The 19,648-nt window shown below is 39.2% G+C and overlaps 1 protein-coding gene across 1 annotated transcript; it reads left to right on the top strand.

Moving 5' to 3' along the window:
- The first annotated feature begins 15,929 nt into the window (after positions 1-15,929).
- On the top strand, positions 15,930-19,648 carry LOC148807211 (uncharacterized). The gene is made up of 12 exons (XM_088909554.1): positions 15,930-15,964; positions 16,136-16,420; positions 16,524-16,622; positions 16,865-17,012; positions 17,102-17,403; positions 17,507-17,714; positions 17,816-17,947; positions 18,061-18,191; positions 18,282-18,488; positions 18,576-18,632; positions 18,722-18,927; positions 19,023-19,648. The coding sequence occupies exons 1-12, from the start codon at positions 15,930-15,932 to the stop codon at positions 19,646-19,648; spliced, it is 2,436 nt and encodes an 811-aa protein (XP_088765680.1).

The raw sequence follows: 19,648 nt of genomic DNA on the forward strand, positions 1-19,648 counted from the left end.
GCAGTAAGCAGTCTGAGGATATATTTCCAGACGGCATAGAGCAGTGAAGCAGTGAAGTAGTGCAACACACTGGATCATTATATTATTAGAATCTATTTGTTTAACATGCACGGGTCTGTCTCAATGGATGCAGTGCTCCTGAAAGGGCTCTCAAACCCTGCATTTCAGATGATTAGCTGTATCCCTCACATGTGGCACCTCAGAATGACTTCTACTTTATTCTGCTTAAATTATTACATTATACATAATTTGAGTTCATTTTTAAAAGTAAAAGGTAATGAAAGGAATGAAAGATATGTAGCAATCACATTGTAACAGGGGTGACAGTGACTTTTTGCTTGTACTAAGCATTAGTACCTAAGTCCACTAATGGACTTCTGGTACCTTTAGGGTACAGTGTTCCCTGAAGGGCTCTCAAACCCCGCATTTCAGATGCATAGCTGTATCGCTGATGTGTTGCACCTCAGAATCACTTTTAAACCTTACCTCTGGTATCTTTAATCCCTATTGCTCAACACATGGTGAAAGTATCGCATACATGTGTCTGAAAATGAGCAATGGGCCCCTGAGAGACTCATTTGCCTGTTTCACAAATGATCACATTTGACTAGAGATTCTGTTTGGGATTCAGTTGTGCATTCTGACAGCAATCCCTTTCAAAAAACGATACATTCTGGATGAGTTCAAAGTTGCAGGAACACTGTATTTAGGATGTCTTTGCAGATATTCTGTGTCTCTAGCTTCAACACAGTGATATATATATATGCTCACTGATTTTTTGGTACATGCCCAAGTCAATAATCATTATGAGGATTTATTTCCAGATGTGCTAGAGGTAGTGTTGTGAAATACTTCATCACACTGGATTGCAGGTTTAAACCCCCTGCACTCTTACTCCTTAAAAACCAACAAATGCAGATATGTAGCAATCACATTGTAACAGGGGTGACAGTGACTTAATGCTTGTACTAAGCATTAGTACCAAAGTCCACTAGTGGACTTCTGGTACCTTTAGGGTACGGTGTTCCTTGAAGGGCTCTCAAACCCCGCATTTCAGATGCCTAGCTGTATCGCTGATGTGTTGCACCTCAGAATCACTTTTAAACCTTACATCTGGTATCTTTAATCCCTATTGCTCAACACATGGTGAAAGTATCGCATACATGTGTCTGAAAATGAGCAATGGGCCCCTGAGAGACTCATTTGCCTGTTTCACAAATGATCACATTTGACTAGAGATTCTGTTTGGGATTCAGTTGTGCATTCTGACAGCAATCCCTTTCAAAAAACGATACATTCTGGATGAGTTCAAAGGTGCAGGAACACTGTATTTAGGATGTCTTTGCAGATATTCTGTGTCTCTAGCTTCAACACAGTGATATATATATATATATGCTCACTGATTTTTTGGTACATGCCAAGGGCAATAATCATTATGAGGATTTATTTCCAGATGTGCTAGAGGTAGTGTTGTGAAATACTTCAACACACTGGATTGCGGGTTTAAACCCCCTGCACTCTTACTCGTTAAAAACCAACAAATGCAATTCACTACTAAAAATTACTGCATTTTCTCCTAGAAAGAGCTCTCAATTAATGAAATGCCCCATTGAACTGGCCCTGATTATACAATGCAAGGAGAAGTCTTCTAAGCCAATACTTGTAACCAGAAAGAGGCTGTATTTCAATTATACAATATACAAAACAATACCATTTAACACAAAGATATAGTCCACACCTCAGCATGCACATGATGAGATTCTTGATATTAGATTAGTAAAAACAATATCAATGCACTGAGAGACGCTTAAGAATAAAGATGCATCAGCCTGACTGCATATTAGTTTTAAAGGGTTATCAGCAAATGCATTTAAAAGAAAAAATGTAAAGTCTTACCTCTTGATCGTAGTGGTGATTCAATATCCAGGACCTTAGTCAAGTCTCAGAGTTACTGTACCTCCTGTCTCAATTACAGGTGAAAAGTGAAAGGTATATTGCACTCAGCAGAAAGTTACCCCGAGCAAAGATTCCACCCATCCCAGAAAACAGCACTCCCATTTGGCAAAGCAGTGGGTGGAGGAAGCCTTTGCTACCATTATCAAACACAGAAATCGTTATAATTTAATTTTAAAAACATGGCTAAGCATGGGTTTAAAGTATATTCAACGGTGCAGGTGCATTCAAAGAAATAGAGTTTCCCAAGCCCTCAGAAAGAATTACCATTTCTAAAGATGTCTAGTTTCAAGCATTAACATCCAAACTACCTGTCTTAGCTGGAACAGGGAGTTTGCTAAGCCACCTGAAAGAATTACCATATCCAAAGATGTCTAGTTTCAAGCATTACCATCCAAAGTACCTGTCTTAGCTGGGCCAGGTAGTTTGCCAAGCCATGTGAAAGAATTACCATTTCCAAAGAAGTCTGTTGTAAGCCAGGTTCAATCATGACCATCCAAAGTACCGGTCGTCCCTTTGGGCGAGAGGGTTTCCTGTGTGTCTAGGATGTGTTCTTCCCTTAAACTTGGCCCTGATTATACAATAAAGGATAAGTAACCAGAAAGAGGTGGTATTTCGATTTTACAGTACATAAAAAATACATACATTCCACAGTGTTACAATATCACATTCCTGATATTAGATTAATAAAAAATATCAAGGCACTGAGGCTAATTAATAAAGATGCTTTTGACTGACTGGACCTTGGAGCAAGGTGTGTAAATTACAACAGACATCTTTAGAAATGGTAAATCTTTCAGGTGGCTTGGCAAATTTACTGCCCCACCTAAGACAGATACTTTGGATGTTAATGCTTGAAACTAGACATCACAACTGATCGTATTTTACTAGAGATTCTGTTTGGGATTCAGATGTGCATTCGGACAGCAATCCCTTTCAAGAAATGATACGTTCTGGATGAGGTCAAAGGTGCTGGAACACTGTATTTCGGATGCGAATGTGTGTCTGCATTTGTTGGTTTTTAAGGAGTAAGAGTGCAGGGGGTTTAAACCTGCAATCCAGTGTGATGAAGTATTTCACAACACTACCTCTAGCACATCTGGAAATAAATCCTCATAATGATTATTGCCCTGGGCATGTACCAAAAAATCAGTGAGCATATATATATATATATCACTGTGTTGAAGCTAGAGACACAGAATAACTGCAAACACATCATAAATACAGTGTTCCTGCAACTTTGAACTCATCCAGAATGTATCGTTTTTTGAAAGGGATTGCAGTCAGAATGCACAACTGAATCCCAAACAGAATCTCTAGTCAAATATGTTCATTTGTGAAACAGGCAAATGAGTCTCTCTGGGGCCCATTGCTCATTTTCAGACACATGTATGCAATACTTTTACCATGCGTTGAGCAATAGGGATTAAAGATACCAGATGTAAGGTTTAAAAGTGATTCTGAGGTGCAACAGATCAGCGATACAGCTAGGCATCTGAAATGCGGGGTTTGAGAGCCCTTCAGGGAACACCGTACCCTAAAGGTACCAGAAGTCAACTAGTGGACTTAGGTACTAATGCTTAGTACAAGCATTAAGTCACTGCCACCCCTGTTACAATGTGATTGCTACATATCTTCCATTCCTTTCATTACCTTTTACTTTTAAAAATGAACTCAAATTGTGTATAATGTAATAATTTAAGTAGAATAAAGTAGAAGTCATTCTGAGGTGCCACATGTGAGGGATACAGCTAGGCATCTGAAATGCAGGGTTTGAGAGCCCTTTAAGGAGCACTGCATCCATTGAGACAGACCCGTGCATGTTAAACAAATACATTCTAATAATATAATGATCCAGTGTGTTGCACTACTTCACTGCTTCACTGCTCTATGCCGTCTGGAAATAAATCCTCAGACTGCTTACTGCCCTGGGCATGTACCAAGACATTACAGGAGCACATCTATATATGCCACTGCCCTGGGCATGTACCAAGACATTACAGGAGACACACAATCGCATCCGAAATACAGTGTTCCAGCACCTTTGACCTCATCCAGAACGTATCATTTCTTGAAAGGGATTGCTGTCAGAATGCACAACTGAATCCCAAACAGAATCTCTAGTCAAATATGATCATTTGTGAAACAGGCAAATGAGTCTCTCAGGGGCCCATTGCTCATTTTCAGACACATGTATGCAATACTTTCACCATGCGTTGGGCAATAGGGATTAAAGATACCAGAGGTAAGGTTTAAAAGTGATTCTGAGGTGCAACACATCAGCGATACAGCTAGGCATCTGAAATGCGGGGTTTGAGAGCCCTTCAGGGAACACCGTACCCTAAAGGTACCAGAAGTTTACTAGTACAAGAATTAAGTCACAGTCATCCCTGTTACAATGTGATTGCTACATATCTGCATTTGTTGGTTTTTAAGGAGTAAGAGTGCAGGGGGTTTAAACCTGCAATCCAGTGTGATGAAGTATTTCACAACACTACCTCTAGCACATCTGGAAATAAATCCTCATAATGATTATTGCCCTGGGCATGTACCAAAAAATCAGTGAGCATATATATATATATAAACACATCCTAAATACAGTGCTCCTGCACCTAACCGTAACCCTAACCTACCTAATGATTTAAGTAGAATAGATTCTTATTATGTAATGATAAAGTGTGTTGCACTACTTCACTGCATCAAAGCTGTATGCCGTCTGGAAATAAATCCTCAGTCTACTTATTGCCCTGGGCATGTACCTATAAATCACTGAGCATATATATATATATCACTGTGTTGAAGCTAGAGACACAGAATCACTGCAAACACATCCTAAACACAGTGTTCTTGCACCTTTGACCTCATCCAGAACGTAACATTCTTCGAAAGGGATTGCTGTCCAAATGCACATCTGAATCCCAAACAGAATCTCTAGTAAAATATGATAATTTGTGAAACAGGCAAATGAGTGTCACAGGGGCCCATTCCTTATTGTTAGACACATATATACAAAGCTTTCACCATGCATTAAGCAATAGGGATTATAGACACCACAGGTAAGGTTAGAAGTCATTCTGAGGTGCCACATTTGAAGGATACAGCTAGGCATCTGAAATGCAGGGTTTGAGAGCCCTTCAGGAGCAATGCATCCTTTGAGACACACCTGTGCATGTTAAACAAATGATCATTTCCTTCAGCATTAGGGACTAAATATACTAAACGTATGATTCTAAAATGTTATTTTCACATATATTAATGTAATGTAATGCTTATGCTTTATAAACAAATCTAATTAAAAAAAGCTTAAGTTTTGTATTTATCTTGTACCATAGAACATGATTTTCTTTGTATTTCAAGCCCACAAAGTGTGCAAATGACGCACTACATGATATAAGGACGATTATCACATGCATATCGATATTATCTTTCTTATGAAAATACATTCCTTTCATTACCTTTTACTTTTTAAAATGAACTCAAATTGTGTATAATGTAATAATTTAAGTAGAATAGATTCTAATCATATAATGATCCAGTGTGTTGCACTAGTTCACTGCTTCACTGCTCTATGCCGTCTGGAAATAAATCCTCAGACTGCTTACTGCCCTGGGCATGTACCAAGAAATTACAGGAACACATCAATATACAGTATATCACTGCGTTGAAGCAGGAGACACACAATCGCATCCTAAATACAGTGTTCCAGCACCTTTGACCTCATCCAGAACGTATCATTTCTTGAAAGGGATTGCTGTCCGAATGCACATCTGAATCCTAAACAGAATCTCTAGTAAAATACGATCAGTTGTGATGTCTAGTTTCAAGCATTAACATCCAAAGTACTTGTCTTAGGTGGGGCAGTAAATTTGCCAAGCCACCTGAAAGAATTACCATTTCTACAAATGTCTGTTGTAATTTACACACCTTGCTCCAAGGTCCAGTCAGTCAAAAGCATCTTTATTAATTAGCTTCAGTACCTTGATATTTTTTATTAATCTAATATCAGGAATCTCACCATGTGCACGCTGAGCTGTGGAATATATGTATTTTTTATGTACTGTAAAATTGAAATACCACCTCTTTCTGGTTACTTATCCTTTATTGTATAATCAGGGCCAAGTTTAAGGGAAGAACACATCCTAGACACACAGGAAACCCTCTCGCCCAAAGGGACGACCGGTACTTTGGATGGTCATGATTGAACCTGGCTTACAACAGACTTCTTTGGAAATGGTAATTCTTTCACATGGCTTGGCAAACTACCTGGCCCAGCTAAGACAGGTACTTTGGATGGTAATGCTTGAAACTAGACATCTTTGGATATGGTAATTCTTTCAGGTGGCTTAGCAAACTCCCTGCTCCAGCTAAGACAGGTAGTTTGGATGTTAATGCTTGAAACTAGACATCTTTAGAAATGGTAATTCTTTCTGAGGGCTTGGGAAACTCTATTTCTTTGAATGCACCTGCACCGTTGAATATACTTTAAACCCATGCTTAGCCATGTTTTTAAAATTAAATTATAACGATTTCTGTGTTTGATAATGGTAGCAAAGGCTTCCTCCACCCACTGCTTTGCCAAAGGGGAGTGCTGTTTTCTGGGATGGGTGGAATCTTTGCTCGGGGTAACTTTCTGCTGAGTGCAATATACCTTTCACTTTTCACCTGTAATTGAGACAGGAGGTACAGTAACTCTGAGACTTGACTAAGGTCCTGGATATTGAATCACCACTACGATCAAGAGGTAAGACTTTACATTTTTTCTTTTAAATGCATTTGCTGATAACCCTTTAAAACTAATATGCAGTCAGGCTGATGCATCTTTATTCTTAAGCGTCTCTCAGTGCATTGATATTGTTTTTACTAATCTAATATCAAGAATCTCATCATGTGCATGCTGAGGTGTGGACTATATCTTTGTGTTAAATGGTATTGTTTTGTATATTGTATAATTGAAATACAGCCTCTTTCTGGTTACAAGTATTGGCTTAGAAGACTTCTCCTTGCATTGTATAATCAGGGCCAGTTCAATGGGGCATTTCATTAATTGAGAGCTCTTTCTAGGAGAAAATGCAGTAATTTTTAGTAGTGAATTGCATTTGTTGGTTTTTAACGAGTAAGAGTGCAGGGGGTTTAAACCCGCAATCCAGTGTGTTGAAGTATTTCACAACACTACCTCTAGCACATCTGGAAATAAATCCTCATAATGATTATTGCCCTTGGCATGTACCAAAAAATCAGTGAGCATATATATATATATCACTGTGTTGAAGCTAGAGACACAGAATATCTGCAAAGACATCCTAAATACAGTGTTCCTGCACCTTTGAACTCATCCAGAATGTATCGTTTTTTGAAAGGGATTGCTGTCAGAATGCACAACTGAATCCCAAACAGAATCTCTAGTCAAATGTGATCATTTGTGAAACAGGCAAATGAGTCTCTCAGGGGCCCATTGCTCATTTTCAGACACATGTATGCGATACTTTCACCATGTGTTGAGCAATAGGGATTAAAGATACCAGATGTAAGGTTTAAAAGTGATTCTGAGGTGCAACACATCAGCGATACAGCTAGGCATCTGAAATGCGGGGTTTGAGAGCCCTTCAAGGAACACCGTACCCTAAAGGTACCAGAAGTCCACTAGTGGACTTTGGTACTAATGCTTAGTACAAGCATTAAGTCACTGTCACCCCTGTTACAATGTGATTGCTACATATCTGCATTTGTTGGTTTTTAAGGAGTAAGAGTGCAGGGGGTTTAAACCTGCAATCCAGTGTGATGAAGTATTTCACAACACTACCTCTAGCACATCTGGAAATAAATCCTCATAATGATTATTGACTTGGGCATGTACCAAAAAATCAGTGAGCATATATATATATCACTGTGTTGAAGCTAGAGACACAGAATATCTGCAAAGACATCCTAAATACAGTGTTCCTGCAACTTTGAACTCATCCAGAATGTATCGTTTTTTGAAAGGGATTGCAGTCAGAATGCACAACTGAATCCCAAACAGAATCTCTAGTCAAATATGTTCATTTGTGAAACAGGCAAATGAGTCTCTCAGGGGCCCATTGCTCATTTTCAGACACATGTATGCGATACTTTTACCATGCTTGAGCAATAGGGATTAAAGATACCAGAGGTAAGGTTTAAAAGTGATTCTGAGGTGCAACACATCAGCGATACAGCTAGGCATCTGAAATGCGGGGTTTGAGAGCCCTTCAGGGAGCACCGTACCCTAAAGGTACCAGAAGTCCACTAGTGGACTTAGGTACTAATGCTTAATACAAGCATTAAGTCACTGTCACTCCTGTTACAATGTGATTGCTATATATCTTCCATTCCTTTCATTACCTTTTACTTTTTAAAATGAACTCAAATTGTGTATAATGTAATAATTTAAGTAGAATAAAGTAGAAGTCATTCTGAGGTGCCACATGTGAGGGATACAGCTAAGCATCTGAAATGTAGGGTTTGAGAGCCCTTTCAGGAGCACTGCATCCATTGAGACAGACCCGTGCATGTTAAACAAATGATCATTTCTTTCAGCATTAGAGACTAAATATACTAAACGTATGATGCTAAAACGTTATTTTCACATATATTAATGTAATAAATGATTGCTTATGCTTTATAAACAAATCTAATTAAAATAAAAGCTTAAGTTTTGTATTTATCTTTTACCATAGAACATGATTTTCTTTGTATTTCAAGCTCACAAAGTGACCAAATGACGCACTACATGATATAAGGAAGATTATCACATGCATATCGGTATTATCTTTCTTATGAAAATGCATTCCTTTCATTACCTTTTACTTTTAAAATGAACTCCAATTGTGTAGAATGTAATAATTTAAGTAGAATAGATTCCAATAATATAATGATCCAGTATGTTGCACTGGCCTGGTCAGCCTGGCCTGGGGGATGGTGCACATAGCACTTTCAGTGCTGGAGGTGTTAATGGGGGAGGTGTTGGAGATTGGCAGCTGTGGGGGATGGCTGGGTGAGTAGCTATCAGGGTTTGTAGCTTTTCCTTTGCATCTTGTCCTCTGTGGCCATGATTAAGAGGGACGGCCGGGGGCATTCGTATTGCATTCGTAAATTGCATTTGTTGGTTTTTAAGGAGTAATAGTGCAGGGGGTTTAAACCTGCAATCCAGTGTGATGAAGTATTTCACAACACTACCTCTAGCACATCTGGAAATAAAACCTCATAATGATTATTGCCCTGGGCATGTACCAAAAGATCAGGGAGCATATATATATATCACTGTGTTGAAGCTAGAGATACAGAATAACTGCAAACACATCCTAAATACAGTGTTCCTGCACCTTTGAACTCATCCAGAATGTATCGTTTTTTGAAAGGGATTGCTGTCAGAATGCACAACTGAATCCCAAACAGAATCTCTAGTCAAATATGATCATTTGTGAAACAGGCAAATGAGTCTCTCAGGGGCCCATTGCTCATTTTCAGACACATGTATGCGATACTTTTACCATGCGTTGAGCAATAGGGATTAAAGATACCAGAGGTAAGGTTTAAAAGTGATTCTGAGGTGCAACACATCAGCGATACAGCTAGGCATCTGAAATGCGGGGTTTGAGAGCCCTTCAGGGAGCACCGTACCCTAAAGGTACCAGAAGTCCACTAGTGGACTTAGGTACTAATGCTTAATACAAGCATTAAGTCACTGTCACCTCTGTTACAATGTGATTGCTACATATCTTCCATTCCTTTCATTACCTTTTACTTTTTAAAATGAACTCAAATTGTGTATAATGTAATAATTTAAGTAGAATAAAGTAGAAGTCATTCTGAGGTGCCACATGTGAGGGATACAGCTAAGCATCTGAAATGTAGGGTTTGAGAGCCCTTTCAGGAGCACTGCATCCATTGAGACAGACCCGTGCATGTTAAACAAATGATCATTTCTTTCAGCATTAGAGACTAAATATACTAAACGTATGATGCTAAAACGTTATTTTCACATATATTAATGTAATAAATGATTGCTTATGCTTTATAAACAAATCTAATTAAAATAAAAGCTTAAGATTTGTATTTATCTTGTACCATTGAACATGATTTTCTTTGTATTTCAAGCCCACAAAGTGACCAAATGACGCACTACATGATATAAGGAAGATTATCACATGCATATCGGTATTATCTTTCTTATGAAAATGCATTCCTTTCATTACCATTTACTTTTAAAATGAACTCCAATTGTGTAGAATGTAATAATTTAAGTAGAATAGATTCTAATAATATAATGATCAAGTGTGTTGCACTGGCCTGGTCAGCCTGGCCTGGGGGATGGTGCACATAGCACTTTCAGTGCTGGAGGTGTTAATGGGGGAGGTGTTGGAGATTGGCAGCTGTGGGGGATGGCTGGGTGAGTAGCTGTCAGGGTTTGTAGCTTTTCCTTTGCATCTTGTCCTCTGGGGCCATGATTAAGAGGGACGGCCGGGGGCATTCGTATTGCATTCGTAAATTGCATTTGTTGGTTTTTAAGGAGTAAGAGTGCAGGGGGTTTAAACCTGCAATCCAGTGTGTTAAAGTATTTCACAACACTACCTCTAGCACATCTGGAAATAAATCCTCATAATGATAATTGCCCTGGGCATGTACCAAAAAATCAGTGAGCATATATATATATATCACTGTGTTGAAGCTAGAGACACAGAATAACTGCAAACACATCATAAATACAGTGTTCCTGCACTTTGAACTCATCCAGAATGTATCGTTTTTTGAAAGGGATTGCAGTCAGAATGCACAACTGAATCCCAAACAGAATCTCTAGTCAAATATGTTCATTTGTGAAACAGGCAAATGAGTCTCTCAGGGGCCCATTGCTCATTTTCAGACACATGTATGCAATACTTTTACCATGCGTTGAGCAATAGGGATTAAAGATACCAGATGTAAGGTTTAAAAGTGATTCTGAGGTGCAACACATCAGCGATACAGCTAGGCATCTGAAATGCGGGGTTTGAGAGCCCTTCAAGGAACACCGTACCCTAAAGGTACCAGAAGTTTACTAGTGCAAACATTAAGTCACTGTAACCCCTGTTACTATGTGATTGCTACATATCTGCATTTGTTGGTTTTTAAGGAGTAAGAGTGCAGGGGGTTTAAACCTGCAATCCAGTGTGATGAAGTATTTCACAACACTACCTCTAGCACATCTGGAAATAAATCCTCATAATGATTATTGCCCTGGGCATGTACCAAAAAATCAGTGAGCATATATATATATATATCACTGTGTTGAAGCTAGAGACACAGAATAACTGCAAACACATCATAAATACAGTGTTCCTGCAACTTTGAACTCATCCAGAATGTATAGTTTTTTGAAAGGGATTGCTGTCAGAATGCACAACTGAATCCCAAACAGAATCTCTAGTCAAATGTGATCATTTGTGAAACAGGCAAATGAGTCTCTCAGGGGCCCATTGCTCATTTTCAGACACATGTATGCGATACTTTTACCATGCGTTGAGCAATAGGGATTAAAGATACCAGAGGTAAGGTTTAAAAGTGATTCTGAGGTGCAACACATCAGCGATACAGCTAGGCATCTGAAATGCGGGGTTTGAGAGCCCTTCAGGGAACACCGTACCCTAAAGGTACCAGAAGTCCACTAGTGGACTTAGGTACTGATGCTTAGTACAAGCATTAAGTCACTGTCACCCCTGTTACAATGTGATTGCTACATATCTTTCATTCCTTTCATTACCTTTTACTTTTAAAAATGAACTCAAATTGTGTATAATGTAATAATTTAAGCAGAATAACGTAGAAGTCATTCTGAGGTGCCACATGTGAGGGATACAGCTAGGCGTCTGAAATGCAGGGTTTGAGGGCCCTTTCAGGAGCACTGCATCCATTGAGACAGACCCGTGCATGTTAAACAAATAGATTCTAATAATATAATGATCTAGTGTGTTGCACTACTTCACTGCTTCACTGCTCTACGCCGTCTGGAAATATATCCTCAGACTGCTTACTGCCCTGGGCATGTACCAAGACATTACAGGAGAACATCTATATATGCCTCTGCGTTGAAGCAGGAGACACACATTTGCATCCGAAATACAGTGTTCCGGCACCTTTGACCTCATCCAGAACGTATCATTTCTTGAAAGGGATTGCTGTCCGAATGCACATCTGAATCCCAAACAGAATCTCTAGTAAAATACGATCAGTTGTGATGTCTAGTTTCAAGCATTAACATCCAAAGTATCTGTCTTAGGTGGGGCAGTAAATTTGCCAAGCCACCTGAAAGAATTACTTTTTCTAAAGATGTCTGTTGTAATTTACACACCTTGCTCCAAGGTCCAGTCAGTCAAAAGCATCTTTGTTAATTAGCCTCAGTGCCTTGATATTTTTAATTAATCTAATATCAGGAATATCACCATGTGCATGCTGAGCTGTGGAATGTATGTATTTTTTATGTACTGTAAAATCGAAATACCACCTCTTTCTGATTACTTATCCTTTATTGTATAATCAGGGCCAAATAAATCTAAATCAGTGTCACCTGCTGGGTTCAAAACGCCTTCAGGAGACACCAAATAGGAGGCACTGGACTATAAATACCCATCCATGTTATAACACACTCACCAAGGGTTTTTTAGTTTAACTCTGAGCTTTGAGATATTTAATACCTATGGTACCCATATTCACCCTTTATTTAAGGGAAGTACACATCCTAGACACACAGGAAACCCTCTCGCCCCAAGGGACGACCAGTACTTTGGATGGTCATGATTGAACCTGGCTTACAACAGACTTCTTTGGAAATGGTAATTCTTTCACATGGCTTGGCAAACTACCTGGCCCAGCTAAGACAGGTACTTTGGATGTTAATGCTTGAAACTAGACATCTTTGGATATGGTAATTCTTTCAGGTTGCTTAGCAAGCTCCCTGCTCCAGCTAAGACAGGTAGTTTGGATGTTAATGCTTGAAACTAGACATCTTTAGAAATGGTAATTCTTTCTGAGGGCTTGGGAAACTCTATTTCTTTGAATGCACCTGCACCGTTGAATATACTTTAAACCCATGCTTAGCCATGTTTTTAAAATTAAATTATAACGATTTCTGTGTTTGATAATGGTAGCAAAGGCTTCCTCCACCCACTGCTTTGCCAAAGGGGAGTGCTGTTTTCTGGGATGGGTAGAGTCTTTGCTCGGGGTAACTTTCTGCTGAGTGCAATATACCTTTCACTTTTCACCTGCAATCGAGACAGGAGGTACAGTAACTCTGAGACTTGACTAAGGTCCTGGATATTGAATCACCACTACGATCAAGAGGTAAGACTTTACATTTTTACTTTTAAATGCATTTGCTGATAACCTTTTAAAACTAATATGCAGTTAGGCAGATGCATCTTTATTCTTAAGCGTCTCTCAGTGCATTTATATTGTTTTTACTAATCTAATATCAAGAATATCACTGTGTTGAAGCTAGAGACACAGAATATCTGCAAACACATCCTAAATACAGTGTTCCTGCACCTTTGAACTCATCCAGAATGTATCGTTTTTTGAAAGGGATTGCTGTCAGAATGCACAACTGAATCCCAAACAGAATCTCTAGTCAAATGTGATCATTTGTGAATCAGGCAAATGAGTCTCTCAGGGGCCCATTGCTCATTTTCAGACACATGTATGCAATACTTTCACCATGTGTTGAGCAATAGGGATTAAAGATACCAGATGTAAGGTTTAAAAGTGATTCTGAGGTGCAACACATCAGCGATACAGCTGGGCATCTGAAATGCGGGGTTTGAGAGCCCTTCAGGGAACACCGTACCCTAAAGGTACCAGAAGTCCACTAGTGGACTTAGGTACTAATGCTTAGTACAAGCAAAAAGTCACTGTCACCCCTGTTACAATGTGATTGCTACATATCTTTCATTCCTTTCATTACCCTTTACTTTTAAAAATGAACTCAAATTGTGTATAATGTAATAATTTAAGTAGAATAAAGTAGAAGTCATTCTGAGGTGCCACATGTGAGGGATACAGCTAGGCATCTGAAATGCAGGGTTTGAGAGCCCTTTCAGGAGCACTGCATCCATTGAGACAGACCCGTGCATGTTAAACAAATAGATTCTAATAATATAATGATCCAGTGTGTTGCACTACTTCACTGCTTCACTGCTCTATGCCGTCTGGAAATAAATCCTCAGACTGCTTACTGCCCTGGGCATGTACCAAGAAATTACAGGAGCACATCAATATACAGTATATCACTGCGTTGAAGCAGGAGACACACAATCGCATCCTAAATACAGTGTTCCGGCACCTTTGACCTCATCCAGAACGTATCATTTCTTGAAAGGGATTGCTGTCCGAATGCACATCTGAATCCCAAACAGAATCTCTAGTAAAATACGATCAGTTGTGATGTCTAGTTTCAAGCATTAACATCCAAAGTACCTGTCTTAGGTGGGGCAGTAAATTTGCCAAGCCACCTGAAAGAATTACCATTTCTAAAGATGTCTGTTGTAATTTACACACCTTGCTCCAAGGTCCAGTCAGTCAAAAGCATCTTTATTAATTAGCCTCAGTGCCTTGATATTTTTTATTAATCTAATATCAGGAATCTCACCATGTGCATGCTGAGCTGTGGAAAGTATGTATTTTTTTATGTACTGTAAAATCGAAATACCACCTCTTTCTGGTTACTTATCCTTTATTGTATAATCAGGGCCAAGTAAAACTAAATCAGTGTCACCTGCTGGGTTCAAAACGCCTTCAGGGGACACCAAATAGGAGGCACTGGACTATAAATACCCATCCATGTTATAACACACTTACCAAGGGTTTTTTAGTTTAACTCTGAGCTTTGAGAGATTTAATACCTATGGTACCCATATTCACCCTTTATTTAAGGGAAGTACACATCCTAGACACACAGGAAACCCTCTCGCCCCAAGGGACGACCGGTACTTTGGATGGTCATGATTGAACCTGGCTTACAACAGACTTCTTTGGAAATGGTAATTCTTTCACATGGCTTGGCAAACTACCTGGCCCAGCTAAGACAGGTACTTTGGATGTTAATGCTTGAAGCTAGACATCTTTGGATATGGTAATTCTTTCAGGTGGCTTAGCAAACTCCCTGCTCCAGCTAAGACAGGTACTTTGGATGTTAATGCTTGAAACTAGACATCTTTAGAAATGGCAATTCTTTCTGAGGGCTTGGGAAACTCTATTTCTTTGAATGCACTTGCACCGTTGAATATACTTTAAACCCATGCTTAGCCATGTTTTTAAAATTAAATTATAACGATTTCTGTGTTTGATAATGGTAGCAAAGGCTTCCTCCACCCACTGCTTTGCCAAAGGGGAGTGCTGTTTTCTGGGAGGGGTGGAGTCTTTGCTCGGGGTAACTTTCTGCTGAGTGCAATATACCTTTCACTTTTCACCTGCAATCGAGACAGGAGGTACAGTAACTCTGAGACTTGACTAAGGTCCTGGATATTGAATCACCACTACGATCAAGAGGTAAGACTTTATATTTTTACTTTTAAATGCATTTGCTGATAACCTTTTAAAACTAATATGCAGTCAGGCAGATGCATCTTTATTCTTAAGCGTCTCTCAGTGCATTGATATTGTTTTTACTAATCTAATATCAAGAATCTCATCATGTGATTAATTGATTAATTGCAATAGTGTAACTGCAAATGAATATAGATGAGAATGTATGTTTGTTCATATGCAATGGCATGAGCAGTTTCTCATTGCAGTGGATTTTCAGGGCCAATTCATCTTCCATCTTATACTGAATATGAAAGGTAGTTGTTTCTATATGGACTCAGTCTTTGGAATTTGTATATATATATATTTCAGTGATCCCTCAGCCATTCCTTCTGTATTGTAATTCAATTTCTCTTTTAAAATTCCTTCCCCACTTCTAGGACCTGCAGTTGCTGAACTCCACAATGGCTCCTATTGGAAAGTCTGTGACTGAGACCAAGTAAGTGTTCACTTTTTTATGAAACCATTATTTATTTTGGAGCAATGACCAATTCTTATATAAATACAATGAAATCATTATGCTCAAACTATGAGAGAGAAAATTAAGGATAATTTAAGAAATCAGTCTTAGCTTGTTTCTATACACAGATGGTATAATTTATTTTCAAAGGAAACCCGCGAGGATTCCCCTGGTGTGCAAGATGTGCCTGAATACTTTTGATCAGCTTCCTGCTCACTTGAAGAGGGCGTGTATGAAGCACGCCACGGCAGAAGAGATCAGGATGGCCTCTCAACAGGCGAGGGAGGACATGATGAATCACCTGAAGAACGGGGTCATCGTGGATTACCACAGAATAGAAATTGTGTCTGGTGAGGCAAACAGGATAGCGGTTGTAAGACTGCTAGAGTCCTCGGGCCTTTTTGTACGTGGGAAGCCTGAAGACACATTGGCACGGTGAGATATTTTTAATATGTAAGGCTTCTGTAGTTTCTTTTTGAAATCATTGTTACAACATATTATGTAAAAGCATGTTGAAAAGAATCTACCTGCATTCCAGCGGCCCTGAGCAAGAGGCCACTGTCCAGGAGGAAGAGATGCCAGAGGCTGCTCCAGAAACTGAAGCAGAAGCGGAGGAGGAAGGGGAAGATGGGGAACAGTAAGACTCTCTGCTCAATAGGGTTTCTAGTGCTTTATTTTTTATTTGCACGTTGTATGTATAAAATTAGATTTTGTTTCACAGAGGCAAGAAAAAATGTAGCCTTAATTGGGATGTCAGTGAATTGGTAGATATACACATTCACACAGGGCCACATCTAAAGCCATTTTCTCCCAGAAGCCAACTAAGAAAACGGAAACACTTATAATACATGTAATTGTCCATGTGTCTTATATCTACAGGGTGTCAGTTAAAGGTAATCTAAAAGCTCTCCGAAAAAGAGTTGCCCTGGCTGGACTTTACAGAAAACACTCTCTTGATTCTCCTCTCCTGGCTGGCTTTAAACAATACCTTATCCAGGGCCTGGGAATGGTAAACTGCTCCAAGGAGGTAGGTATTTGGTACATGGTTTTACTCGGCTTAAACTTCACAGGATGTTGGTCATAAAAATAATGACTTTCTCTATATATGTTTTTCAGGTTGAAAATGTCTCCAGGTTCCTGTTTTTTATGGATCCATCAGATGTTTCCTTAAGTTTTCTGAAGGACATTTCCAAAATGCAGACATTTGTTTCCCAGTTGAAGATGACTGGGTTGTCTCACCAGACCATTGCAGGTTATATCATTAATATCAGCAGATTCCTGCTCTTCATCCGAAAAAACACTAACCTGCAAGTGGAGGATCCCAGTCTAGCTAAGAGTTTAATAGACTTCCAGAGCAATCTAAAGGATATAAAAAAGAGAAACAACAAGAGTGTCAGACAGGAAATAACCAGAAAGAGGTACTTTACTTATTAAATGTTGGTTCAACTTGTACTTGCTTTTCTATTCAAACACATGAATTTTGCCTTTTGGAGGCTGATAGTATTGTTCTCTCTCCCCCAGACTAACACAGCTGCAGAGTCCTCCACCTAAACTAAGCGATTGCTTGAAGGTGTTGAGTGTTGCAAAGAAAGATGTGCAGCGGATACTGGGCAAGACACACGCCTCTGCAGACATCACCACAAGTGAACGGATTGTTGTGATGCTTTACCTGCAGGCCATTCTCCAGCTGAAGCACCTTCAGCGCCCAGGGGTGGTAAAGAATATGACAGTAAGCATCCCTTCATACAACCAAGAATTTTGATTATAGATGTTCTTTTCGAGAAATTGTTTTTAATTAATATTTGTACTAAAAAAATCTTCTGAATTCAGGTCCTGGATTGGATACGGCGAAAAATTGTTGTGAATAAAAGTGGGCAAAACAGGGTAATAATCTCTGTCAAAGAGCGCATGGCTGCAACTCAGCGACTAGCTTCCTTTGCACTAAATGAAGAAGAGGAAAAGGTGAGTTGAAGGTTATATTTTGATATTTCATTGCTAAAAACTGTCTTTAGCATTCAATGGTATGTGAAGAATACTGCATTTAAACTGCATTTTTATTTTTTTTATTTTCTCAGATGTTTCACTGCTACTTCATTAACTTACGCTGTGATGCAAACTGCAGGATGGAAATAGAACATTTTTTTGTGTATGCAGGAGGAGAACCAGTTCACAATCCTACCTATGATCTGCGAAGACTGCATGAGAAGTAAATTGAATTATATAATTATTTTGATGTATTTTCTTTTTACTTTTCTGTGGCTTGAAAACAACTATTTTATATATGTTTGTTTTGCAGGTACCACCTACCACTGATTACTTGCTATGTTGCAAGAAGGGCATTTGAAATGGAAATAAAGAAGCTACCTATTGATCAGAAAACTGTCCTGAATGATTATTTAGGTGTTTCAAATGGAACTGTTGAAAACCTAGCCAGAAGGCTGACAGATGAGGACATGTGCTCAGCCAGCGAACTAATTCATGGCATTGTAGAAGCAGGATCTCTGTAAGTGTCACAGTGATATCCAAATTCAGTATTTGAAAGTCAATATTTAGGATAAACATAAATTTCTCATATTTTTTTAAACTTCAGTTCATCATCAGGAGAGCAATCTTCAGGCTATGGACAAGAACGTACAGCTGCTATACGGTAAGTTTTAATTCAATATCCCTCTTTCAGTTACCTTTTAGCCACTCTGTCTTAGATCTGAGATATTTAAGTTTTCTTTTTATAAATAGGTCCACTGTGGCAGCTGCTGCATATAGATGCCCAAAGATGGATGATGCTGCAGCCTTCCAGAAGCTGATACAGATTTTTCCCGTGACATTAGATGGGCAGCCTCCTAGAAAGAAAGAGCGCCTGAGAGTGACCGGCATTCACGATCGCCACTGTTACAATAGATGGAGAGCTGAGCAGAGGAAAAGGAGGCAACAGAACATATTCGGTAAGAACAGGATTTCTTCCCTTTTTAAAGAGTAATATTTCAAGAGTCTATTACTGGATATATTCTTTGGGTGGATTTCTGATATCTCACTACAGATCAATACAATAGACGGTTACCAACAGAAAGCCAAGTGACCCATTATATAGAAAAAATGGGATGGTCAACCAATACACCAGCTGTGTCCGAGGTACTTCAGAACTGGAAGCCGCATGTAGAAGTCCAACCAAATGGCAAGGACATTGAAAATCTGGTAAAACTCCAAACCTGGAGAGGCCTGCACATCGTTGACGATCCTGTGAAAGGGAAGAAGGTTATAACTTCCAGGCGTTTCCAGAAGGGAGAGGTGGTATGTGATTACCATGGCAAGGTTATCACAAAGACAGCTGGAGAAGCCCTAATGGCACAGATGGCAGAAGGAGACATGGGATATCTATTCTTTTTTGATGGACCTAAACAAAAAATGTGCATTGATTCGCGTGAAGAACACTGCACCTGCCACCCGGATATGGACACAATTGGAAGGCGCATAAATCATTCAAACAAAAAAGCCAACCTCAGACCAATTAAAGAATCTTTTGTAATTGACGAAAAGACTGACATAACAATTCTGTTCTTGGCAAAAAGAGAGATTGTAGTGGGAGAAGAGCTCCTATATGATTACGGTGTCTCCAGGAAGTCGTTTAATGGAGAAGGACAATCTCTGGAGTGGTTGGACGAATGA

This window comes from Atractosteus spatula, unplaced genomic scaffold (genome assembly GCF_055471065.1).
Source record: "Atractosteus spatula isolate fAtrSpa1 unplaced genomic scaffold, fAtrSpa1.hap1 Scaffold_40, whole genome shotgun sequence".
NCBI lineage: Eukaryota > Metazoa > Chordata > Actinopteri > Semionotiformes > Lepisosteidae > Atractosteus > Atractosteus spatula.